This window comes from Salarias fasciatus, chromosome 16 (assembly GCF_902148845.1).
Source record: "Salarias fasciatus chromosome 16, fSalaFa1.1, whole genome shotgun sequence".
NCBI lineage: Eukaryota > Metazoa > Chordata > Actinopteri > Blenniiformes > Blenniidae > Salarias > Salarias fasciatus.
The window spans coordinates 15,195,149-15,221,557 of NC_043760.1; the positions used below are offsets into that span (position 1 = coordinate 15,195,149).

At 37.4% G+C, this 26,409-nt stretch overlaps 1 protein-coding gene across 1 annotated transcript in view; it reads left to right on the forward strand.

Moving 5' to 3' along the window:
• LOC115403428 (polycystic kidney disease protein 1-like 2) overlaps positions 1 to 26,409 on the forward strand; it is a 46,277-nt gene that overhangs the window by 13,559 nt on the left and 6,309 nt on the right. The window contains exons 8-27 of the mRNA XM_030112311.1: positions 252 to 437; positions 1,099 to 1,236; positions 2,050 to 2,174; positions 2,264 to 2,384; positions 2,529 to 2,660; positions 3,711 to 3,824; positions 13,502 to 13,616; positions 13,725 to 13,915; positions 13,991 to 14,221; positions 14,722 to 14,823; positions 16,521 to 16,699; positions 16,897 to 17,043; positions 21,358 to 21,557; positions 21,644 to 21,867; positions 22,119 to 22,305; positions 23,158 to 23,371; positions 23,510 to 23,744; positions 23,849 to 23,933; positions 24,048 to 24,191; positions 24,370 to 24,555. Coding sequence (XP_029968171.1) covers positions 252 to 437; positions 1,099 to 1,236; positions 2,050 to 2,174; positions 2,264 to 2,384; positions 2,529 to 2,660; positions 3,711 to 3,824; positions 13,502 to 13,616; positions 13,725 to 13,915; positions 13,991 to 14,221; positions 14,722 to 14,823; positions 16,521 to 16,699; positions 16,897 to 17,043; positions 21,358 to 21,557; positions 21,644 to 21,867; positions 22,119 to 22,305; positions 23,158 to 23,371; positions 23,510 to 23,744; positions 23,849 to 23,933; positions 24,048 to 24,191; positions 24,370 to 24,555 — 3,256 coding nt within the window. The remainder of the gene's footprint in view (positions 1 to 251; positions 438 to 1,098; positions 1,237 to 2,049; positions 2,175 to 2,263; positions 2,385 to 2,528; positions 2,661 to 3,710; positions 3,825 to 13,501; positions 13,617 to 13,724; positions 13,916 to 13,990; positions 14,222 to 14,721; positions 14,824 to 16,520; positions 16,700 to 16,896; positions 17,044 to 21,357; positions 21,558 to 21,643; positions 21,868 to 22,118; positions 22,306 to 23,157; positions 23,372 to 23,509; positions 23,745 to 23,848; positions 23,934 to 24,047; positions 24,192 to 24,369; positions 24,556 to 26,409) is intronic.

Sequence of the window (26,409 nt, forward strand, 5' to 3'; positions counted from 1 at the left end):
TTGGGTGTCATCAGTGGAACATCTGCGCTGCAGTACGACCAACGTGACGAAGATGGTTTTCCTTCCTGTGGGAGACTTCATAACCAATTATGACCTGGAAGTAACAGCAAGCGCAACAGATGGCAGCTTAGTGGTCGAGACTGCCTTTACAGCACAGGTTTTTCAATTAAAAAAAGAAAAGAAACATGTGCATACATGCTTTCATTGACTTTAGCAGAATAAAAAGTCCAAATGTCTTTTTTTCTCCTCAGGTTTCAGAACCCACGCTTGCGTCGATTTCTCTTGATAGTCTTAATGAAACAGTGATGAATGCCGTGGCCGAGCTGGAGACGCAGGGGCTCCTGTCAGGAGAAACGCTGGGGGAGCTCTACTTTACTGTCGCCACTCAACTCAACACACTTGCTGGTTATTTGGGTCCAGTTCTCAGCAGACAGGCGGTAAATAATGTCATCTGATGAATCGTGGCACAGGAGTGATGTCTGTGCAGGTTTTGAGATGGGGTCTGGATTAGATTAAGGTTTTGAACAAGTTTCATGCTTCACCTTAAAGGATTCATGAGTTCTAAAGTCTGGACCAGGGGTATCAAACATCAGGCCAGTGGACCGAAACCCGGCACACAAGAGGTTCCAATCCGCCAGACCACCAAGCAAATTGTAAAACATTAATTGATTTTTGAGGTGTAGAGAACACCTCAGAGCTGAGCTGAGATGTCTGTGATGCTGCCATGAAAGCTGGGCTACCTTGTTATCAAACAAGCCTCAAATCCGTGTTTTACGAGTGATTTTTGTGAAAACATGCCTAATGCAGCGGTGGTCATTTTTATATATAGTTGTTACAGTTTACAGTAAGCCTTTTTTCTGACATTTCACTGAGTTTTGCTCCAGAAAGTATCATTAAAACTGGATCAGGGTTTCCCTCCGTTGGACCACTTTTGGGAAATCCCGAAGACCACAAACCAGAAACACTCACAGCCTTTGTCAGACCCCATGATAAAGACATGGTCATAATGTTATGGCTCAGATTTGGGCAGCAACAAAACTTTGAATGCAGACTGAAATACATTGCGCTCATGCTCATGAATACACTTGTGTTTTGAAGCTTCGTGAGGATATGTTGGCGATAATGATCGACGTGGTTAAAGAAACGGCCCCCAACACTTCACAGGAGGTTCAGGTGATCGCCAGAGGACTCAGCGCGCTCGTCAAAAAAAATGCAGAGCTCAGTTTAACTGCACAGGTACTGTACAGATCCACAGCTAAGAGCAGAAAAGATACAATCGTTCAATGCTGCTTTCATTGTGACCCATATACAGAAACACAAGGTTGCAGTTTATAATGTCATAATAATGTTCCTAAGATGAGTTTAGACATTTTCCACATTCCATTCATTTATTTAGATTTTGATTTGTTTTTTCCCAAAAAGAAAAAAAAGTCACCTTTGGGAATCACTTATATATGGTTTATATATTTAAGAAAATATGTCTCAATAATCCATCTGTGATTGTGAACATTTCTTCTCACTTTCAGATTGAGGCTTCACTTTTCTTCCAACATCTCAGTTTATCCCTTCTCGCCATGGATATTGTCAATTCGGAAGAAAATATCAATGAAATTTATCTAGCGAGCAGTGCCATACTGAAGGGAATAAACTACATCTTAGACTATTCCTCCAATGTAAGTTTTTCCTTCAAAACGTTAGAGCAAATAAAAATAAACTGTTTCATTAGTATTTTGTGTGCTAAACAGGGATCCAAACTCTACAAAAGTGATTTTGCTCATCTTATTTTTTTTTAACAGCATGCTTGATCTCTGCTATAAATGAAGCTTGTTTGATTCGGATCAGTGGAAAAAAGTAATTTCTTGGCGACAAGTCACACTTAATTATCTCTTGTATGAGCAGCCAGTTGGAGTAAAAATACTGATCGGGAAGATTAATTATTTGACCATGAAGGTGTCCAGTGAGACGAGTTTTCATGTCATTTTGTTGTTGTCCAGAATTTACAGGTGATGATTCACTATAAAACCGAGCTCTTCTGTCTTCTTTCTGCAGAAAAATATCTCTGATGCCCTCCTCGATGCCCTGGACAACATACTGAGTGCTTCATTGTTATTTAAAGAGACAAATGAGCCGCCGACTACAATCCACATGGAACATGTTAGTGTTGTTGCTGAAAGGTAAGTTTCCAATAATCTACTGCAATCTTTAAAATTATAAGACGGAAACAGCGAAGATTCAATGTGAATGTGCTTTTCTTCCCACACAGAGTTTCACCCAGAAAATTAAAGAAAAAGTTTATGGAAGTCTCCAACTGCTCCTGCTCTGCATTTTACATCCCATCTCTGCCTTCTGCCACATTTTCTTCATATAAGTCAGTTGACTTGAGAGTAAGTCTTTAGGAGAACTGCGTTGTAAGTGACAGTGTTTTACAGATGGCGCCCACGTAAGACGCACGTCCGTCTCAGTTTGGTCTTGGGCGTCTGAATTGCAGTGGGGTTTGAAATTGCTTTGCTCTCTGCTTACCCCGACAGATGATGAGCTTTGACAAAAACCCGTTTTCCTGGCATGACGGAGGGGACGTCACTGGTCCAGTAGGCGCTCTGTCCGTCAGTGATACCGATGGGGTCACGATACCTGTGAGGGACTTATGTAAAGCGGTTGAGGTCAGTGGACATACACTGGGCTGCATCTGACGCTTCTTTTTCTATTGTGATCGCCTGCTGAGAGCATGTGCACTACAGGAAAAACATTTCACAGAAAAAGACTCACATTTCTGCAAGAAGTTTTAGTGACAGAAGTTGGATTTGAATTTACATTCATATCAAAGTTTGATCTCTATCCTTTATACTATAACTGCCAAGTAAAACAATCTGATGATCAGAATGTGATTAAACACAGTCAGACTAAACTTGATTAAAGATATAATGCAAGTTCCTGACTGGTGGCTGCTGATGCTGCTGATTAACTGCTCGCCAAAAAAAGAGCAACATTTAGGTTTAATTGGAGTTTGTTAAGTTAAACATCGCCACAAGTCCAGAACGTCTCGACCTGAGCACGTTAGAAGGGATTTACACTACATGGTTATTCAACCTGAACATGTGGTTAATTAGTACTCGACCTACTGCAACCTTTCTCGTACATAACCTAGAGAAGATGCGCTTTCCCCCATAGGTTTTGTTTATAAACCCACATTTTATTTCCAATTGAACGCATGCAACAGTTAGGATCTTGAAAGTAAGAAAATTACCCCACAATGTACTTTCACTCAGTTTTATAGCAGCAACATATCTGAAAATGTTGAAACTGAACTAAGTTCACCATTTTTATCTCTTCTGGTAAGAACGGTCTGTAAAGCCTCCCTCAGAGGAGGCCAGTTCTTATGAAGAAGCGTTGCTTCGTCCTTCTCTGTTGTAGGATTGCAGCTATTCAATTATCTGAGGACTTCTTGTTTTTTGTTGTTTGTATTTACATTCTATACATCATATAAACCTGCCCTTGATTTCCAGGCCTCAGAAATGGCATACCAAAAATGTGTTCTCAACATAAACCAGATTGAGTATATGAATCATAGACAAAGTTATTTTGATGTTCTTCAAGCTAAATCATAGCAAACTTTTGCAACTGGGATTCTCAGTGATGTCCGTGCTGCTTTACAAAACAGTTGAAAAGTTTCAGTGACAAATTGTCTTTTATTTTATATATCGGTACCACAGATTTTTTTGCCGAGGCCAGCTGACAACCAGACGAATTCTTCTTTCCTGGACCTGGGAAACTTCAGCACTACAGTCATAAATGTGCCCTCCGCCAACTCTACCGTGGTGTTAAAGGTCAGGTGACATGTTAGTGCCTGCTGCTGAAACTGAATGGTTGGTTATTATAAAGAAATAATGAACAAAGACCAAAGAATCCACTTAAGCCAGCTGCTCTGTGCGGCTGCATTGGAGTTACAAAGAAAATCCTATCAGCAGGCAAAAGTCAGTGTCTGAGGACATCCTGATTTATATTCAAAATAATGCATTCATATGAAAATGGTGTGTGTGTTTGCATTGAGCTTGAGCTTGCATTTTTGTGTGAATGCTGAAGGCATTCACACTATTACATTCCTTTTCTTTATTATTGTGTGAATGCTGAAGGCATTCACACTATTACATTCCAAATCTTTATTATTGTGTGAATGCTGAAGGCATTCACACGATTAAATTCCTCCTCTGACTTCTTCCGCCGTTTTTTGGCACGCTTCTCCTCCTACAAATTTTGTCCGATTTGAACCGTTCAAATATCATTTTGTGCAGCTTTTTAAGGACATGGGTGCTATGTTCTAGCTTTTTAATATCTCTTCAACTTTTTGAAATATTTCAACTTTTGTGCAACTTTTTGCCCCACGTTAACGGATGGAGATTTTTTCAAACTTTGGAACCTTATAACTTCTTCAAATCTTAACCGATTTTAACCATTCAACTTTTAAACTATTCAACTTTTTAAACCCTTTCTTCAACCTTTTTAAACTTTTTCAAATTTTATAAAGTTTTTGAAATATTTCAACTTTTTAAAATTATTTTTAACATTGAAGTGGATGGGAAAACCCTTCAACTGACCCTTCAACTCCTTCAACTTTCAACCATTTTAACTTTGTCATACTTTCACGTAGACAAGTCATTTAACTTTTAAAACGTAGGCATTTTTGTCCTCTATTCAGGTATGTTATATCATTTCAAGATCTTTTACCAAATTTAAACTGTGAGCCTTCAAGTATGGAGAGAATTTCAGGAATTTAGAGTGCGGGAGGCTCTGGATTTAAACCAAAAAAAAATTATTTTCTCGTCCGTACGGCCACATTTCTGGCTCAATCTGCACAATAACCCCTCAAAACGTAGGCATTTTTCTTGTGACCCGTACAATTGAGCCATTTTGTCTCTATCTCAAACGGTTCTCTCTCCAGAGGCATTTTTTTGAGGAGAGTGCAGAATTTTCTCCCATCCGCTCCAATGCATTTTCGAGACGCCTGAATCCAAAACTTCACTCGTGTTCGCACAATTGGTATGGCTGAATGGATTATCCTACAGACATGATTCCTGCACCATTAAATTCATGAAAGGCTTCTGAATCTGACTGTGTGAAAATCTTTTTCAATTTCACCTCTCGGTCCCCGAGAAATGCCATTTCTTCAACCATGCGCACTCCATTAAAAAGTGCTGATTCACTGTCATGGCTGCTGTGCAGCTGGTCTCCATAGCAACAGACACACCTGTTGTGCTGACTGCTGCTTGATTAGTCTGGATTTTTCCATTAAGACTGGAACTCTATTGATTCTCTGTTACTCTGACACTGACTCCACTGCTCCTTCTACCTCTATCAACTTTTTCAACTTTTTGCAGTGTTTTCAACCTTTTTCAACCCTTTATAACTTTTTGCAGTGTTTTCAAACTTTTTTTTAACCCTTTTCCACTTTTTGCAGTGTTTTTAACCTTTTTCAAACTTTTTCAACTTTTTGCAGTGTTTTCAACCCTTTTCAACTTTTTGCAGTGTTTTCAACCTTTTTCAACTTTTTTTAACCCTTTTCAACTTTTTGCAGTGTTTTCAAACTTTTTCAACCTTTTCAACTTTTTTAACCTTTTTCAACTGTTTGCAGTGTTTTCAAACTTTTTCAAACTTTTTCAACTTTTTTTAAACTTTTTCAACTTTTTGCAGTGTTTTCAACCTTTTTCAACCCTTTTCAACTTTTTTCAGTGTTTTCAACCTTTTTTAAACTTTTTCAACTTTTTGCAGTGTTTTCAACATTTTTCAACATTTTTCAACTTTTTGCAGTGTTTTGAACCTTTTTGAACATTTTTCAACTTTTTGCAGTGTTTTCAATCTTTTTGAACTTTTTGCAGTTTTTTTTCTACCTTTTTCAACCTTTTTCAACTTTATTTCAGGGTTTTTCACCTTTTCTTATTCAGTTTTTCTGCATTACAGTTTAACATTTTCAGCTCAGCATTCACACTTGCAGTTTCTTCAGGAACTGCAAATTTTTTCTAGTTCTTCTTCCGACTTCTGACTTCTTCCCCCATTTTTTGACGCTTAACTACTCCTCCAAATTTTGTCCGATTTGAACCATTCAGATATCAAATTGTGCAGCTTTTTAAGGACATGGGTGCTATGTTCTAGCTTTTTAATATCTTTTAAACTTTTTGAAATATTTCAACTTTTGTGCAACTTTTTGCCCCATGTTAACGGATGGAGATTTTTTCAAACTTTGGAATCTTATAACTTCTTCAAATCTTAACCGATTTTAACCATTCAACTTTTAAAATATTCAACTTTTTAAACCCTTTCTTCCACTTTTTTTAAACTTTTTCAACTTTGTTCAACTTTTTGAAATATTTCAACTTTTTAAAATTATTTTTAACATTGAAGTGGATGGAAAACCCCTTCAACTGACCTTTCAACTCCTTCAACTTTGAACCCTTACTACTTTGTCATACTTTCACATAGACAAGTCATTTTACATTTAAAACGTAGGCATTTTTGTCCTCTATTCAGGTATGTAACATCATTTCAAGATCTTTTACCAAATTTAAACTGTGAGCCTTTAAGTATGGAGAGAATTTCAGCCATTTTTGAAGTTTATAATGGGTGTGTATTGGAAAAGCTAGAGTGGGAGAATCAAATTTAGAGTGCGGGAGGCTCTGAATTTTAACCAAAAAAAAAATGATTTTCTCGTCCGTACGGCCACATTTCTGGCTCAATCTGCACAATAACCCCTCAAAACGTAGGAATTTTACCTTGTGACCCGTACAATTGAGTCACTTTGTCTCTATCTCAAACAGTTCTCTGTCCAGAGGCATTTGTTTGAGGAGAGTGCAGAATTTTCTCCCATCCGCTCCAATGCATTTTGGAGACGCCTGAATCCAAAACTTCTCTCATGTTCGCACAATCGGTGTGGCTGAATGGAAGATCCTACAGACATGATTCCTGCACCATTAAATTCCTGAAAGGCTTCTGAATCTGACTGTGTGAAAATCTTTTTCAATTTCACCTTTCGGTCCCTGAGAAATGCCATTTCTTCAACCATGCGCACTCCATTAAAAAGTGCTGATTCACTGTCATGGCTGCTGTGCAGCTGGTCTCCATAGCAACAGACACACCTGTTGTGCTGCTGCAGCTGATTAGTCTGGATTACTCCATTAAGCCTGGAGCTCTATTGATCCTCTGTTACTCTGACACTGACTGCACTGCTCCTTCTACCTCGATCAACTTTAAGTTTTTGCAGTGTTTTCAACCTTTTTTAACCTTTTTCAACTTTTTGCAGTGTTTTGAACCTTTTTCAACCGTTTTCAACTTTTTTAAACCCTTTTCAACTTTTTGCAGTGTTTTGAACCTTTTTCAAACTTTTTCAACTTTTTGCAGCGTTTTGAACCTTTTTCAAACTTTTTCAACTTTTTGCAGTGTTTTCAACCTTTTTCAACTTTTTTCAACTTTTTTCAAACTTTTTCAACTTTTTGCAGTGTTTTCAAACTTTTTCAACCTTTTTCAACTTTTTTCGACCCTTTTCAACTTTTTACAGTGTTTTCAACGTTTTTCAACCTTTTTCAACTTTTTGCAGTGTTTTCAAACTTTTTCAAAATTTTTTAACATTTTTCACCTTTTTTCAACCTTTTTCAACTTTTTGCAGTGTTTTCAAACTTTTTCAATATTTTTCAACTTTTTGCAGTGTTTTCAACCTTTTTCAAACTTTTTCAACCTTTTTCAACTTTTTTCACCCCTTTTCAACTTTTTGCAGTGTTTTCAACCTTTTTCAACATTTTCAAGTTTTTTTTTCAGTGTTTTCAACCTTTTTTAAACTTTTTCAACTTTTTGCAGTGTTTTCAGACTTTTTCAAACTTTTTCAACTTTTTTAAACTTTTTCAACTTTTTGCAGTGTTTTCAACATTTTTCAACCTCATTCAACCTTTTTCAACTTTTTGCAATGTTTTCAAACTTTTTCAACCGTTTCAACTTTTTTTTAACCTTTTTCAACTTTTTGCAGTGTTTTCAGACTTTTTCAAACTTTTTCAACCTTTTTTAAACTTTTTCAACTTTTTCCAGTGTTTTCAACATTTTTCAACCTCATTCAACCTTTTTCAACTTTTTGCAGTGTTTTCAGCCTTTTTCAACGTTTTTCAACTTTTTTCAGTGTTTTCAATCTTTTTCAAAATTTTTCAAGCTTTTTCAACTTTTTTCAACCTTTTTCAACTCTTTGCAGTGTTTTGAACCTTTTTCAACATTTTTCAACTTTTTGCAGTGTTTTTCAACCTTTTTCAACCTTTCTCGACTTGTTGCCATGTTTTCAAAGTTTTTCAACCTTTTTCAACTTTATTTCAGGTTTTTTCACCTTTTCTTATTCAGTTTTTCTGCATTACAGTTTAACATTTTCAGCTCAGCATTCACACTTGCAGTTTCTTCAGGAACTGCAAATTTTTTCTAGTTGTGTGAATGCTGAAGGCATTCACACCTTTACATTCCTCCTCTGACTTCTTCTGCCGTTTTTTGGCACGCTTCTCCTCCTACAAATTTTGTCCGATTTGAACCATTCAGATATCAAAATGTGCAGCTTTTTAAGGACATTCCTGCTATGTTCTGGCTTTTTAATATCTTTTAAACTTTTTGAAATATTTCAACTTTTGTGCAGCTTTTTACCCCATGTTAACGGATGGAGAAATTTTTAAACTTTATACCCCTTTAACTCCTTCAAATCTTAACTGATTTTAACCATTCAACTTTTAAACTATTCAACTTTTTAAACCCTTTCTTAAACCTTTTTAAACTTTTTAAACTTTTTTAAGCTTTTTGAAATATTTCAACTTTTTAAAATTATTTTTAACATTGAAGTGGAAGGGAAACCCCTTCAACTGACCTTTCAACTCCTTCAACTTTGAACCCTTACTACTTTGTCATACTTTCACGTAGACAAGTCATTTTACTTTTAAAACGTAGGCATTTTTGTCCTCTATTCACGTATGTAACATCATTTCCAGATCTTCTTCCAAATTTAAACTGTGGGCCTTCAAGTACAGAGAGAATTTCAGTCGCTTTTGTAGTTTACAATGGGTGTGTATTGGAAAAGCGAGAGTGGGAGAGTGGCAGTTAGAGTGCGGGAGGCTCTGAATTTTAACCAAAAAAAAAATTATTTTCTTGTCCTCCTGGCCACATTTCTGGCTCAATCTGCACAATAACCCCTCAAAACGTAGGAATTTCTCTTGTGACCCGTACAATTGAGTCACTTTGTCTCTATCTCAAACGGTTCTCTCTCCAGAGGCATTTGTTTGAGGAGAGTGCAGAATTTTCTCCCATCCGCTCCAATGCGTTTTCGAGACGCCTGAATCCAAAACTTCACTCGTGTTCGCACAATTGGTATGGCTGAATGGATGATCCTACAGACATGATTCCTGCACCATTAAATTCATGAAAGGCTTCTGAATCTGACTGTGTGAAAATCTTTTTCAATTTCACATCTTGGTCCCCGAGAAATGCCATTTCTTCAACCATGCGCACTCCATTAAAAAGTGCTGATTCACTGTCATGGCTGCTGTGCAGCTGGTCTCCATAGCAACAGACACACCTGTTGTGCTGACTGCTGCTTGATTAGTCTGGATTTTTCCATTAAGACTGGAGCTCTATTGATACTCTGTTTCTCTGACACTGACTCCACTGATCGTTCTACGACTTTATCAACTTTTTGCAGTGTTTTCAACTTTTTCCAAACTTTTTCAACTTTTTGCAGTGTTTTAAAACTTTTTCAACCTTTTTCAACTTTTTGCAGTGTTTTCAAACTTTTTCAACTTTTTGCAGTGTTTTCAACCTTTTTCAACATTTTTCAACTTTTTGCAGTGTTTTCAACCTTTTTCAAACTTTTTCAACTTTTTGCAGTGTTTTCAAACTTTTTCAACCTTTTTCAACTTTTTTCAACCCTTTTCAACTTTTTGTAGTGTTTTGAACCTTTTTCAACAATTTTCAACTTTTTGCGGTGTTTTCAACCTTTTTCAACTTTTTGCAATGTTTTTCTACCTTTTTCAACTTTATTTCAGGGTTTTTCACCTTTTCTTATTCAGTTTTTCTGCATTACAGTTTAGCATTTTCAGCTCAGCATTCACACTTGCAGTTTCTTCAGGAACTGCAAATTTTTCTAGTTATTATTCTGACTTCTTCCGCCGTTTTTTAACGCTTAACTACTCCTCCAAATTTGGTCCGATTTGAACCATTCATATATCAAATTGTGCAGCTTTTTAAGGACTTGGGTGCTATGTTCTAACTTTTTTATATCTTTTAAACTTTTTGAAATATTTCAACTTTTGTGCAACTTTTTGCCCCATGTTAACGGATGGAGATTTTTTCAAACTTTGGAACCTTATAACTTCTTCAAATCTTAACCGATTTTAACCATTCAACTTTTAAAATATTCAACTTTTTAAACCCTTTCTTCAACCTTTTTCAACTTTTTCAACTTTGTTCAACTTTTTGAAATATTTCAACTTTTTAAAATTATTTTTAACATTAAAGTGGATGGGAAAACCCTTCAACTGACCTTTCAACTCCTTCAACTTTGAACCCTTACTACTTTGTCATACTTTCACATAGACAAGTCATTTTACTTTTAAAACGTAGGCATTTTTGTCCTCTATTCAGGTATGTAGTATCATCTCAAGATCTTTTACCAAATTTAAACTGTGAGGCTTCAAGTATGGAGGGAATTTTAGCCGTTTCTGAAGTTTATAATGGGTGTGTATTGGAAAAGCTAGAGTGGGAGAATCAAATTTAGAGTGCGGGAGGCTCTGAATTTTAACCAAAAAATAAATTCTTTTCTCGTCCGTACGGCCACATTTCTGGCTCAATCTGCACAACAACCCCTCAAAACGTAGGAATTTTACTTGTGACTCGAAAAATTGAGTCACTTTGTCTCTTTCTGAAACGGTTCTCTCTCCAGAGGCATTTGTTTGAGGAGAGTGCAGGATTTTCTCCCATCCGCTCCAATGCATTTTCGAGACGCCTGAATCCAAAACTTCTCTCGTGTTCGCACAATCGCCGTGGCTGAATGGATGATCCTACAGACATGATTCCTGCACCATTAAATTCATGAAAGGCTTCTGAATCTGACTGTGTGAAAATCTTTTTCAATTTCACCTCTGGGTTCTCCAGGCACAACATTTTCTCAACCATGCGCACTCCATTAAAAAGTGCTGATTCACTGTCATGGCTGCTGTGCAGCTGGTCTCCATTGCAACAGACACACCTGTTGTGCTGCTGCTGCTTGATTAGTCTGGATTTTTCCATTAAGACTGGAGCTCTATTGATCCTCTGTTACTCTGACACTGACTCCACTGCTCCTTCTACCTCCATCAACTCTTTTAAGTTTTTGCAGTGTTTTGAACCTTTTTCAAACTTTTTGCAGTGTTTTAACCTTTTTCAAACTTTTTCAACTTTTTGCAGTGTTTTCAACCTTTTTCAAACTTTTTCAACTTTTTGCAGTGTTTTCAACCTTTTTCAACTTTTTTCAACCCTTTTCAACTTTTGCAGTGTTTTCAAACTTTTTCAAACTTTTTCAACTTTTTTCAACCCTTTTCAACTTTTTGCAGTGTTTTCAAACTTTTTCAAACTTTTTCAACTTTTTTTAAACTTTTTCAACTTTTTGCAGTGTTTTCAACCTTTTCAACATTTTTCAACTTCTTGCAGTGTTTTCAACCTTTTTCAAAATTTTTCAACCTTTTTCAACTTTTTTCAACCCTTTTCAACTTTTTGCAGTGTTTTCAACATTTTTCAACCTTTTTCAACTTTTTGCAGTGTTTTCAAGTTTTTTTCCAGTGTTTTCAACCTTTTTTAATCTTTTTCAACTTTTTGCAGTGTTTTCAACCTTTTTCAAACTTTTTCAACTTTTTGCAGTGTTTTCAAACTTTTTCAACCTTTTCAACTTTTTTTAATCTTTTTCAACTTTTTGCAGTGTTTTCAAACTTTTTCAAACTTTTTCAACTTTTTTTAAACTTTTTAAACTTTTTGCAGTGTTTTCAAAATTTTTGAACCTCATTCAACCTTTTTTAACTTTTTGCAGTGTTTACAAACTTTTTCAAACTTTTTCAACTTTTTTTAAACTTTGTCTACTTTTTGCAGTGTTTTCAACCTTTTTCAACATTTTTCAACTTCTTGCAGTGTTTTCAACCTTTTTCAAAATTTTTCAACCTTTTTCAACTTTTTTCAACCCTTTTCAACTTTTTGCAGTGTTTTCAACATTTTTCAACCTTTTTCAACTTTTTGCAGTGTTTTCAACCTTTTTCAACATTTTCAAGTTTTTTTCCAGTGTTTTCAACCTTTTTTAATCTTTTTCAACTTTTTGCAGTGTTTTCAACCTTTTTCAAACTTTTTCAACTTTTTGCAGTGTTTTCAAACTTTTTCAACCTTTTTCAACTTTTTTTTAACCCTTTTCAACTTTTTGCAGTGTTTTTCTACCTTTTTCAACCTTTTTCAACTTTATTTCAGGGTTTTTCACCTTTTCTTATTCAGTTTTTCTGCATTACAGTTTAACATTTTCAGCTCAGCATTCACACTTGCAGTTTCTTCAGGAACTGCAAATTTTTTCTAGTTTGGATTAAAATCTTAACATAAATCTTTTATTATATTGGATTTGCCTGAGATTGATTCACAGACTCTGTGCTGAATGGACTGCAAAACTTGCGTCATCAACTAAAATACATATTTGTTTACAAATGACTTTTAGAGTCCACTTTTATATTCAGAGGAAGTTTCAGAAAGAGCCAGAGAAGCATTAAATAAACAGAAAGTGGCTGGTTTCATTATTAAATCTGTTATACTGCATTATTATGGCGGTGAGACTCGCTCCATTTGTTCTCATCCATTATTTGAGTTTGTTGATATGAAATGGAGCTGCAGTAGAAAAGGCCACGTCGTCTTTGTTTTTGTTGTTTTTCAGAGTAATGATGTTGACAGGCCGTTTTCTCCCTTGTCATTAGAAAAAATTAAAATCATCGCAAATTTCCTGACATATTTTTAAAGACTGTGATTATAGCAATGACATAGTGAGGCTTAAGATGTGTTAACCACAGTAATGTGCATTTTAGCATGCTTGCCAGTTAGCATCATCAATAAAGTTGGATAAAATAATCCTAAAAAGGGAACTTTCTGACCCGAGGGCCTGAGTTATAAATGTGGGTCACTGACCAAGGTCCTTTGCTCCCTTCTGTGTTGCCTAACTACAACTTATTGCTTCTGTAGTTGAGATTATGATGCTGAACAAATATTTTCCCAGTGGGACGAAGCAGTAACCTTCCCTTCTTTTCATCAACATAATCACAGCTTCAGTAATGTTCATATGACAGTTGTCTGGAAGCTGAAAACTAATAAGTATCAACAGATGAATAATTCAATTCAGAGTGTCCTTAAGACTGGGATCAGCTTTCTTCATACACTGTCAGTTTGGGTGCTTTAGGCACTGCTTTGCTGTGCTTTAATTGGCTTTATGTCAAAATGCAATTTAAAGATGATCCCTTCAGAGGAACCCCTCCCCTTCAAAGTGTTCCTGGGGTATCTGGAGTACCCCACCGTGACCAACTACGTAGCGATGGTCGAGATGCCTCAGCCGGGAGCAACAACAGGTAAAGCTTCTTGACTTCATTATCTGGATCAGGCTGTATTTTGTTTTTCATTGACTGTGATGCTGTTCATATCACGATAAATCCTCTGCATGTGTTCTCCTGTGACAGAGGAGAGATACACATGGCTGCTGGACCCTGTGACGCTGAAGGGAAACGTGGGAGAGCACCACCTTGTGGTCAGGCCCATCGTGGGCCCGGGCATCAAATCCATCAATGCCAATTTATCAATCACAACCATCACTACCTCATGTAAATTCTGGAACCACTCACTGCAGACCTGGAGCGATAATGGGTGTCGAGTAAGTGGAGTAAATAGATGTGTTTTCTCTGCTGTTTTCTGAACTGGAATCATCATGAAGGCTGTTGGTTTTCAGGTTGGTGTGAACAGCACAGCTACAGTGACACAGTGTCTCTGCAACCACCTCACCTTCTTCGGGAGCTCCTTCTTCGTCACGCCCAACCTGGTCGACCCGTCACGCAGCGCCCAGCTGTTTGCGAGCTTTGCCGAGAATCCGGTGGTGGTTTGCTTCGTGGGGGCGCTCTTTGTGACCTTTTTCCTGGTGGTCGTGTGGGCGAGACGGAAGGACATCCAAGACATAGCTAAGGTACACAGCCTTGTATGCACAGCACTGATATTTGTAAGAATAAATGAACGAGATAAAAAATAATGGATTTTTTTGAAGACTATATTTACAAAAGAATGCTGACTTCAGGCCTTGCAGTTGACGTATAGGTTCCATAAGGAAAATAAATTAAAATAACAGATGATAGCAGTTGTGAAGAGCCTTTTGTAGCTCCAGAAAATGTTTGAAAATGGAAATAAATAAATAATTTTTAGCCTTTGTAGTACTTATTTCTGTTTGAGCCTCCCAGCCTGGGCCCAAATAAAACTCATAAAAAGAAAATTCAAACATGCTGTTTAGTTTAGGGTAATTATGGTAAATGGATTTGTCTTATATAGCTAGTGCTTTTCCACTGATTGAACAGTCACTAAAGCACTTTTTAATGTGAGTCACATCTCATTCACACACACTCTCACACCAGCACATGAGCCATAGCCAGAACCATTATTTCCATCCTATATGCTTGTTTTCCTGGTTAACAGGTGAAGATCTCAGTTCTGGAGGACAATGATCCCATGGATCGGTATCGATATCTGTTGAGCATCGGCACTGGGCATCGCATAGGAGCGTCCACTTCCTCTCAGGTAAATATGCTCAGTCAGGATCACATTTCAGTCGAGGTGTAGTGATATAGTGCTAAACATAACACAATCATTTCAAGTCAGTTTTACAGAGAAAAATCGAACAATTCCTCATCAGCAAGCCTAATGAATAGAAATTAAAGGTAAATAGAATGTGAGTGTGCAACAACACTAAAATTGATGAAAAGGTTAAAAGTGCACACTGACAAAGGATAAAGCAAGCAATAATAATGAAAATCATCAATAGAAAATGATTTAAAAAAGACAGTACTGTATTGTTGTAAGCATTTTCCCTGTCATATCATCAATGTAGCATAAACTCTGACACCCTAAACAGGAAGCCAGACACAGTTTATCATGTTGCAGTGCTTATTTAATTAGACTGACAGGAAATTAGTTTCAGTGAATATCTATTGAATATCTTATCACAGCTAACAGCAAGTTTAATGAGCTGCCGTCTGTAATTTCAATTCATCAAATCATGGTGATGAAGGATTACAGCTGAAGGCTGAAGTGTTTTATACAAGTCTGTTAAGCCACACTGACTATATTGAGTTGACTGCTCACCTACTTTTTTTTTTTCATGCTCGTAGCCACAGTCAGCAGGTCTTAAAACCTGATGTTGTTCATCTTCTGATTAGTTTCCAGTTCATTATTGTATCTTTTTTCTGCTCTCTGTTTGCATGCTGGCTATTGTATAAGTGCCAATCCGCAGGGCAATTTATTGAAGGATGCTAAAGAAATCCTCGATGGAGTGTCAGCGTCACACAGTCCCGTCTGTAAATCAGCTGCGAAAAGTGACTGTCTATAATGTCCATTTGAGATGTGAAAACGATGTTAACCTCGCTGTTGTGAATGAGCCAGTGATTGTGAGGATCTGTTACAATCCATCTTAAGAGAGGCTTCAACTCCTGCTATGACAGGAAAACAGGCGTCAACTGATCAGCTACATATCTGTCATCACTCACAGCTTCAAAAACAAAGTCCATTCTCAGCTCCGTCACACAATCATCAGGCCGCCCACTCTGGTATTCAGCAGTCTTTCATGTGCCTCTTGTCTGTTAAACACAGCAGAATATTTACACCCTTAAAGACAGAAAAGAAATTCCAATCAAGTGATGGTTAAGAGTTAAACTGCATTTAAAGGACAGTAAATATTGAACTTTCCTTGTGTCTCATTAGATTAAACAGCTTTCAGTTAGCTGTAACACTGTGGCATGTGGCCAAAATTGTTTCTAAACCCCTAGTTAATAATAATATTAACATTTTGGCAATAACTTGCTTTTGATTGTAAGCTCCGGCAGCTTGTTCAAAAGCATCACATGTGTCAATTTTACTCAATTTTTATACTTTGTGAGCAGTTTTGATGTGCAAAATGTAGTTTGGTGCATTGTAAGGTAATTCGATTTAATTATTGACAAAGCTGTGCAAATTACAGAAAGATAGTACTTCATATGAGGTTGTATTGATATCTTGCCAAAATGCTATAAGAAGTTTCTTTTTACAATAACAATAACATTTAGGAGCTATTAAGAATCGGGAGAGGCAGCACCAGAACTGAACAGCCTCCTAACATGCAGACAGCTCTTAGAAAGTCAACATCTTTCCTGTTGCTATCAGGAAGACTGGATTCATTCTGGGTTAGTTCCTCCAGTAAACGCTATGTTGAGTTGATCATTTTCATTCACTATTTGTTCCAGGTTACAGTAACTCTGCTGGGCGATGCAGGTAGCAGTGAGCCCCACCACCTGTCTGATCCAAGGAAAATAGTGTTTGAGAGGGGTGCGGTGGATTTGTTCCTGCTTTGCACATCTTTCTCCCTGGGAGACCTGCAGGGAATCAGACTGTGGCACAACAACTCTGGCGACCATCCCGCCTGGTAGGACGATAAAGATGTGTCTGTTTTTGAAAGTGATATCATGATTAAATGTTAACCCTTTCAGATAAACCTGATCCTCTGATGTTACTCACATGTTCCCTATGAGTCTTCCCAGTTGAAGGAAGGAATATTTTAGGAAAAGCTAATTCTTGGTAGAGCGAAAGATGTTGAAGTTTTGTGTTTCCACTGTGCTTCAGGTTTGTCAGTACTGTCACGGTGCAGGATTTACAGACCAAACAGAAATGGCATTTTCTCTGCAACTCCTGGTTATCAGTGGACATGGACGACTGTATCCTCGATAAGGTTTTCCCAGCTGCAACTGATGAAGAGATGAAAAGGTTCAAGTGAGTTGAAAGCATTGCAGCACTGAGGGAAGAAACACTAAGGCCCAGTTAACATGATGTTTCAACTGAAGTTGGATTGTTTTTGTGTTTTGCTATGAAACAGTTTCAAGTTTCAAGTTACATAGCAATAATTTGAAAATTTTTCTGGAAACTCTGGAGGCCGCTATTGCAGAAGAGCTCTTTACTCCAGCCATGGTGCGCATTGACAACATTTTAAGAATGTTGCGATTTCCCCCATTTACTCAGAGATGAAATACAAGAGTTTTCAAAAAGTTCTATTGAAAGAACCATTTTAAAAGTGACATTTTTGCTGGGTCAGAGCAGCATTGTTATGTAAACAGGCACCAAAAATGCAATGAAAGTTTTCTGTTTTCACATGAAAATGTTGTACACTGGGCTCTAGCTTCATAGGATCATGTTTACAAGTGTTCAAAGAACAGTTCTCAATTGGCAAAGACCGTAGTTGGAAAATGCAGTGCCACTGCTTGTCCTCAACGAGGGAAAGATTAGTATGACTCCTGAATGCCTACCGCTCCTTCAGGTTGAGTTAAATGTAGAACATGCAACTATGTACACCTGATAAATACATTTATCAGGTTATTTTTTGTCATTCAAGGGAAATTCAAGTAAAAAGCCTTTCAGACTTTGACTCCATCAAATAACCTTGATAAAATACCTACTTTTATAATAGCACCTTTTTATCGATGACAGAGGACTGTTTCTGGGAAGGATTTTCATTAGCTGTTGTTTATCAATAAGATTTCATCCTGTGTTATTTATGATTTTGTCCTTGTCCACAGTTTAGCTGAAAAATAGGGGAAAAAAAATCAGAAATCTAAACAGAAACAACAGGGTTTCCAGCTCGAGCCCTGTAACAATGTCAGTGTGAGAGCAACTGAAGGCAACTCGACCATAAAAGAATAGAAAGGTCACCTTTAAAGTTTTCCACTTTTCAAGTTGCTCCAATCTCCCCAGGCGATATATCTGATAACTGATATAATGTGATATTTCAGCAAAAAGGTTACCTAACACCTCCACCCACCTACTGTATTGTGATACCGCCCTCCCTGACCCATAGCAGGTAGTGCTACTCAATACACTGCAACCTTGTGCTTTTAAGGAGGACTGATAATGTCCACTAAAATACAAAGAATAAAAAGAGACTCCTATGATGATCACTAAATCTCTGGAATCTGATGCCATGGGAGTGTAAAACTGAGCTGCCAGAAAAAAAATAAAAAATAAAAAAACTGAGGAATTCCTCACTGAATGCTTTTGGCTCTGCAGTTTGGGACATTGAATGAAGTCCTGGGTGAAGATTTGGGTGTTATGGGTTCTAGAACCCATGACTCTGGAGCCTTCAGCTTCTTTTATGGCTCCTTGGACCGTCAATTTTTATTTCAACATCATCCTTAAAAAAACTGTAATTGTTTTGGCCTTTCTCTGTTGCTGTTGATTAAGTTCTTAGTGATGCTGGCCATATCTGGTCATATATCCGATGCCCCTAGGTCAGGGCTGTTCAATTCTTTTTACTTCTAGTCAACAAATCTGGTCCCGAGTGGGACTGACTGGAAAAATAAGAGTATAAAGAGCTAGATAACAGAATAATTTAAACTCAGTTCTCCAAAATGTTTTGTGTGCAGGGTATACATATATATACATATATATATATATATATATATATATATATATATATATATATATATATATATATATATATATATAATTTTTAAGTCTGTTTTTAATTATTACATAATATTTTATTCTATTCTTGGAATTAAAAAAAAGTAATACATATATTGGCATTTTCTCATCATAACACCAATTTCAAAGTCATTTCTTGGTGCAAAATACAGTAAAAAGTTCAGAAACTGCCTACTATAATTTCTGCACTTTCAGCCTTTAACATGGATGCCTGTTTTAACAAACTCGTCCTGGCAGCATGGCATGGAATGCTCGATTTCATAGCATTGTTTCAACTTAGCTTTATTCATAAAGCATTTTAAAATAACAAACGCTGCAACAAAGACCTGTACTTGCGGTGTGGTTTCAGGGGTGCCAGGCGGTTTCATGAGCACTGCAGTCTGGACACCGCCCCCAGCTTCTCTGGCCAGCTGCTTTGTTTTAGAAACTCTTTCAGGGACTAGATAACAAAGAAATAGTCTGCTGCAGATCTGGCTAAAATGCTCGTTGTCAGCTACCCAGCAGTAACGTCTACATTCAGTGAGGACTCTCCTCGAAACCGTTGCAACCTCTGCCCGGTCATTCTCCAAGTTAAAACTCATTAAAAACCACTTGAGGAGCACATTGGAGCAGGAGAGACTGAGTGGACTTGCTGTGGTGTCCATTGAGAATGAGAGAGCAAAGAAAGTGGGCAAGTCCGCGGAGGGCAAGGCTCGCCGTGTGCCCTTCAAATAGTGGTGAGTTGGCCCATAGTACTTCATATTGAAATCCTGTTTGTGAACATGCGGGCCGCTGTGCCAGTTTTACTAAACTGTACAGCTGCTGATGCAGTCCCTGATTTGAAATGTTTAAAGTGGGTGTTAAAATGATACAGTTGCTGTCGTGGTGCTGAAGTGTGTTGTCTTATTATTAGTGATCATGTAGCCTGATGTTTTAGTTGTTCCCCTGGTTTGTTAGGCTTCAAGTCCATTTGATGATAACAAGATAACATAGTCGCTCTCCATGGTGCTGAAGCTTGTCAGCCCTGCTGTTGCAGGCATGTGTATGCTGTAAAATGATGTTAGCATGTTCCTTATGTTTGAGATCACTGTCCTTGCTATCAGTTTCATTTTTGTCTGTTTGTTTTTTTCAATAACTTTAAAATGGTTGATTATTACTGAAAGTTGTGGTGCAGAATATGAATCTGAGTAGAGTCCTTCATTATTTCTTCAGATAAACCGCTCGTACTTTCATAATTTTTTTATTAAGTTTCAGCACACCTGAAGGCCACATTAAAAAAACGATCTGAAGGCCACATAGCATCAAAATAAGTTATAGTTTGTATGTTTTAAAGCACTTATGAACAACCATCTTATTATTATTTTTTTTTTAATTGGATGTTCATTTTTAAAAAGACTGCCAACAAATCTGGAGCAATTAGTTAAAGAGTTAGCAACATGAAAAGAATAATAACACTGGCATTTGCTTTGTAACAGTAATTCTGACTTCATCTTTTATTTCTGTTTTGTCCAAAAAACAGAAATGAATTTGTCCTTTTTTAGTACATGGAAACGTTTTTTTTTTTTTACAATTTGAAAACAAACAACAAAACAACTGTTTCAATCTAAGCAGCCTGTGTAGACGGGCATTGTGTTTTTACTTGTTTAGAAGTGTTCGACAGTCTTTTGCACCTCACTTTGTTAATCAAATTCATGGTAAAAGCGATTAACAAACAAAAGTTGGTCCGAACATCCTTAAAATGTAAATGGCCTTAAAGTTTGATTTCAAGCATTTGTTACACTGCCGATCATATCGAGCCCAAAACATCCTCAGTTCTCTCTTTTAATTTATTGATCCAGTAATTGGCCAGAAAATTTACCATACAAAAAGAAAATAATGCTGAAATTTATAGTTTCATTTTCAGTGTAAGATATGGTTTTTCACTTCAGACAAATTGTACTTCATGGTTAAAATTACTCTTTCATTCATAACAGTTCTGCAGTAGTAGCCTAAAAACAGTTCGAGAGCACATGCTGAGTTAAAATAAAGAAAAAAGCTAATATCAACATTTTTTCATAGACATGTAAGACAAGCGAGATTTTTTACAGACTGCATGTTAAGGAAAGATGATTGGCGCAATTTGGTAAAATCAAGTAATGATCGGGATCTTAACAGCTCAGCGGAGACATAAACGCTGCATCGTTAGCAAATATTTTACTGACATTTGGTTACAGCAAAAAGAAGAGGGGAAAAGACATGGCTTCAACTGCTGCATGTCGCTAAGAAGTCTATAAACCAGGATAAAAGGCCTTGGATCTGTAACCACTCTGGTAAAATGTGAGATTGTACACATCAGTAAATTCAAACCGACAACAGTATATCCCTTTCTGTTGAAGTCCAACCTGTAATTTAGTCAAATTTTGAAATGAGTAAAATATAGCTGCCAATTTCTTTTCCTCCCACATCAGCTGCTTAATACTGAATCTACCTACTAAGCTGGTAATTTAATGAGGATTTGCAGTTTTTCTGGAGGCACTCCAATGCTGCAGATCAACTCCTTGGTTTACTTCAAAAGAGATTAAACTAAAATGCTATAAATCCACCACTAATTAGATGTGTATGTATGTTCTCTCTGTTGTTTCACTTCTCCAGTAATCTGTTTCTTATGCGGACGACGAAGGATTTCAATGATGGACACCTCTGGTTCTCTGTGATAAACCGACCACCAGGCAGCAACTTCACCTGTGTGCAGAGAGTGTCCTGCTGCTTCTCCTTGCTGCTCTGCACCATGCTGACCAGCATCATGTTTTATGGGATTCCCACAGACCCTTCTGAGCAGACCCTGGACCTGGGTACGCAAGCTTTTTTTTTTTTTATCAATACAATACAAAAATATAAAAATGAAGCCAATAAGTCTTTCTTTTTTATCTGTTTTCAGGTCACTTTGAGTTCACCTGGCAGCAGTTCATGGTGGGAGTCCAGAGCTCTCTTATTATGTTTCCAGTGAACATCCTCATAGTTAGCATCTTCAGGAACACTCGCCCTCGGGAGACGTCTTGTTGCCAGCGCAAAAACAAAAGAAATAGCCTTGAGGAGAATGTTAACTCGCAGACTGCTTCCACCAATACGAATGCCAATATAACACTGGACATCATCATCAAGGTAGGTGCTTCAGGCCTGATCATGGTGGCTAGAGAATACATACAAACTGAATACTGAGACGCCATTAAATCAAGTCATGTAATGAATTTTTTATGGTCTGCAAGACTCCTGTTACATGTTAAACATAGTACGGTAAATCAGTAATCTCATGTTGTCCTGGCAAGTTACAAATTATTACAAATTTATAATAAATTATAAATCATGACATTATCAAGCTATAGCTAACAAACTGTGTTTCATTTCTTCTTTAGGATATTACAAGAGTTGCTAATTCACTGTCTAATACAGTAAAAAGCAACATCCTATCCACAGAGTCTGAGTTTGGCCAGGGACAACAAAAGGATATCCATGCAATTCTTTCTGCGGTGGAAGACTTCATCAAACAGAATACTAAAACTTGTGACAACATTCAATCCAAAGCCCAGCCTCTGGTTTCAGGTGTGTTTTGAAGTATATCACGACTCCAGTTCATCTCCTCCTCTAACGTCTCCTGTGCTTTTATCACAGCATGCGTCAAAATTCTAGAATATTAACAGCAAACACAGTTTAGCAGGTACGAGCTCGTGCTGCCTCGAGAGGATCTTAGCGCTTCGCCCGCCTTGCAGAGCACCTGTTCCACCTTCGGCCCTCATCAGTGAAAGCCCATGGCTTCAACTTCAGTCTCCTCGGCTTAAAAAACAAAACAAAACAAAAAAAAAAACTGCATTTACAAAAATACCATGAAGTCACAGTCAATTTTGTTTTATTCTTTTTTTTCATACAATCACTTCCAATTTGATCTAATCACTTCCATAGTTACTTATATTTTTTGTAGTTTTATTTTACTCATTCTTTTCTTTATGCTTTTCTTTCCCTCTTTGTTTCTTCCTTTGTTCCTTTATTTCATCCTCCATAGTCTTTTTCTTCTTTCTTTTGCACTTTTTCCCTTCACTTCTCTATTTTTTCCCTTTGTCCTACATTTATTTTTCTTATTTTTTCACAGTTATTTTTTTTCATTTGTTTGTTTGTTCCTTTGATTATCAGTTTTTTCACCGCTTCAATCCCCAATTACTTCATTTCTCTGCTCAAACCTTCATTTGGGTTCAAACCATATTTATTTGGTTGGTTCACGTCTTTTTTCTTCCTGTGTTCCCTTGTTAATCCATTTGTTTCTTCCTCCCTTTGTTCCTTTTTTATCCATACTATTCTTTCATGTGCTTATCTACTCCTTCCGTCCTTCCTTCAGCCTCATCACTGTGTGTTGAATTCATACAATTTTTTTTTTTTTTTTTTTTTTAATCGAGGGAGCAGCTGAAGGAGTTGAGAAGAAGAGCAACAAAACACTGTATCTGTACAAGCAGCTGTGCCACATTGAGGAGGAGCTGAGCCTGATGGGACCCTCCAGCTTCCCCTCTGCACAAAACCACGGCCAGACCCTGCAGCAAGTCCAGAGGACGAAGGGACTGTTGGAGGATCAGCTCTTCAGAGCCAACTGCATCGACATAGATGAAAACTCATACAAAAAGTATAACAGTCATTTGTGAAAATTGGCCTGATTGTTAGTCCTGATACAGGACTGATTTAGAAAGACTTTGACAAATTTAAACAAGCCAGTTTTTTTTTCAATGGAGTCCTAATAAAGACACTTCTGATTGTCTTCCAGGTCAACAGATGGCTCACATGATAACAAAGGCAAGACCAAAAGGAGGTGCTGTCATGGAGGCCTGCCTTGGTGGTTTGTGTTTGTTGGCTGGCTGCTCGTCATTGCCACCAGTGTCATATCGGGCTATTTCACAATGCTTTATGGGCTGAAATTTGGGAAGCAGCAATCAATAAGCTGGTTGGTGTCCACGATCATTTCCTTCTTTCAGAGTCTCCTCTTCATTCAGCCAATAAAGGTAAGAAGCACATCTGTCCTTATTTCACATACCTAAGTTAACAGTTTCTAAGTCGAGCTGAAATATACGTCAGTCCTCACTCACCTTTCCTCTTCTGACCTCAGGTGCTGTGCCTCGCTGTCTTCTTTGCACTTGTGACAAAAAATGTTGACGAAGATTTTCAAAGTGTGCCGCCTCTGCCGGTTGCAAGTAAGGAAAAAAAATTGGATAAGAACTAAATTAAACCAAAAAAACGCATTCACATATTTATTTATTTTTTTCCGAGTGATGTAAGACATCCAGACATGGCCTCTTTCTATGCAGGTGATGATTGTGCAGGTAAAGATCTGCAACCCAGGAGACGCGACGGCAGCCTCTACAAGCCCCCTCCTCCGTCAGACGTCGAGAAAATGAGAAGAAATCGGATTATGGAGCAGAAAGCCTTTGCTCTCCTCTGGGAGATTTTGAGTGAGTAGGCACACATTTGTCAAATCTCCCTGGGGCTCTGTAATAAAATAAGTGATTATTGAACAATCAGCACCAACTGGGGGGTTTTGAGAAAAGATCCAGCCTGTGGATCTTCATTGCAATGTTTTTACTGCTAGTGTGTGTTTAAGCACCAGTAACATGTAGATTTGTGTTTCAGCCTATATGGGATTCATGTGGATGCTCCTGCTGGTGGCGTACGGCCAGAGAGATCCCAACGCCTTCTTTCTGAACCAACACATCAGGAAGAGTTTCAGTGAGAATATCTCAGATAGTATGAGTCTTGGGGACGTGTTCTCGTGGACCCGCACGTCTCTTCTCAGTAATCTGTTTGGAGTTTATCCAGGTGGGTTTCCCTCTAATAGAAACTAAATACAGGCAGAGATGGAATATTTCCTCATGTTTCAAACTGAAAGTAGAAAATGGAACTGATCTGTTTGTAATTGACACCAGGAACCCTTCATAGTCGAGGTTACCGCTCGCCTTCTGCTCTAAACGTGTTTAAGCTGAACTGGTGTCTCTAAATTGCTTCTGAACATGAGTGTATGTCTCTCTGTGGTTTGTCATGTAGCAAGCTGGGATATCTAAAAGTCATAAAATCTGCCATAAAAGATGAATAGATGGGTTTGAAACCAACACTTAGGAGAAAGTCATTTACTGAAAGCCAGACATTCAGTGTGATTTCAATTCATATTGATTATTTATGTCAAGATTTTCTTTTTTCTTTGAGAGGTTTGACCAGCTGCTTTGTTCAGTGAAGCAGAATACTTAAGCACATCAATGAAGCCCAGTGTTGAAACACTTGATGCTTTGTATTTTTTCTTTTTGTCTTTTTTTTTTAATTTAATGGCTTCATATGACAAGGCTCTTTTTCTAGGGAAGCTGTGTTAAACTCTGGGTGCTGTCCAGAAAAGCAGATGATTCCCTCTCATGATGTGAAATTAAACATCAATCACCTCCACAGCTGGAGATCTTGAATCCCACATCTTAAAGTCTCATCATCCTCATATTACACAGTGTTTTAACTGTAATGTCTCTACAAACCAACTGGAATTACAGGAGACCAGTGTTACCGTTTACTCCTCACTGGTTATCCCTTTCTTTGTTTTTTTCTAACGCACAGATGTTTGCAGGACTAATTCAGCTGCGGTTTCTCGTTATCACTTGAACAGATGTGCATTATTTTCAGCTGCGTCTGCTGTCTAACCCGCTCTGTATTCAGAAACCAGTCACCGCCGTGTTTAGGAAAGCAAAGTAGTGTGCCCCAGTATTTGTAAGCCGTCCATGAAACCTTCCTTCAAAACTGTGTCTGTACCACTAAACTGTGTGCAGCACCATAACAGCAGCTTTCTCTATGCTGTCAAAAACACTAATAACAAATATGTGTGTACAAAGACTAAGTTACTGGCTAAGGCCAAATCAATTAGGAGGCATGAAATTAAGCTTTATTCTGAACAGATCCTGGATTCAACCTTCAGACATCTCCTCCTTCATGCACTGTCCTCTGTCTCGTTTCAGTGGATTTTATTTGAGCCGTCAAAACAGACTCGTGTTTGCATTGGTGAACCCCGACGTCTCAGCCGTTCAGCTCATCCATACAGATAGAGTTTAAACTGAAGGGCATGCTCACACTTCTTAGGTTCGGTGGAGTAAAATGGTTTGTGTTTGCTCAGGTTGTGCTCTTCACTTGAAGAAGTCTTAAGTGCTGCCATCAGAATGATGCTTTGCACGAAAAAAAGAAACCTCTCAAAGAAAATGTCTTTGATGTGCTTTTAAATGAATGTTTGAATGAAGCAAGTGGTGAAACCGTTGTAAAGTGCAAATGTTTTTGTTTTTCTTTTAATTATTTCTTTTTTGTTTATTTTCTTAAAGTTTTCTGACCTATTAAAATACCTCACAATTATCACAATGATGAGCCAATCAGAATCAACATCATAACTACTGGTGGGACAGTATGATTTATTAAAAATGATACCTGAGTAACAAACACAACTATAACAATGTAAGAATAGTTGTTGATGTAATAATGAGTTGTTAGACATAATAAATTCAATAATGTAATGACTTCCCAGTATTGTAATTTAAATATTTACATATTTAAGCCATTATCTTAACATTTTCTCAATAATCTGATCACTTATTACATGCAGGAGTTGCTGCTTGAAAAGAATCAGGCAGTATTGCAATAATACATACAGCT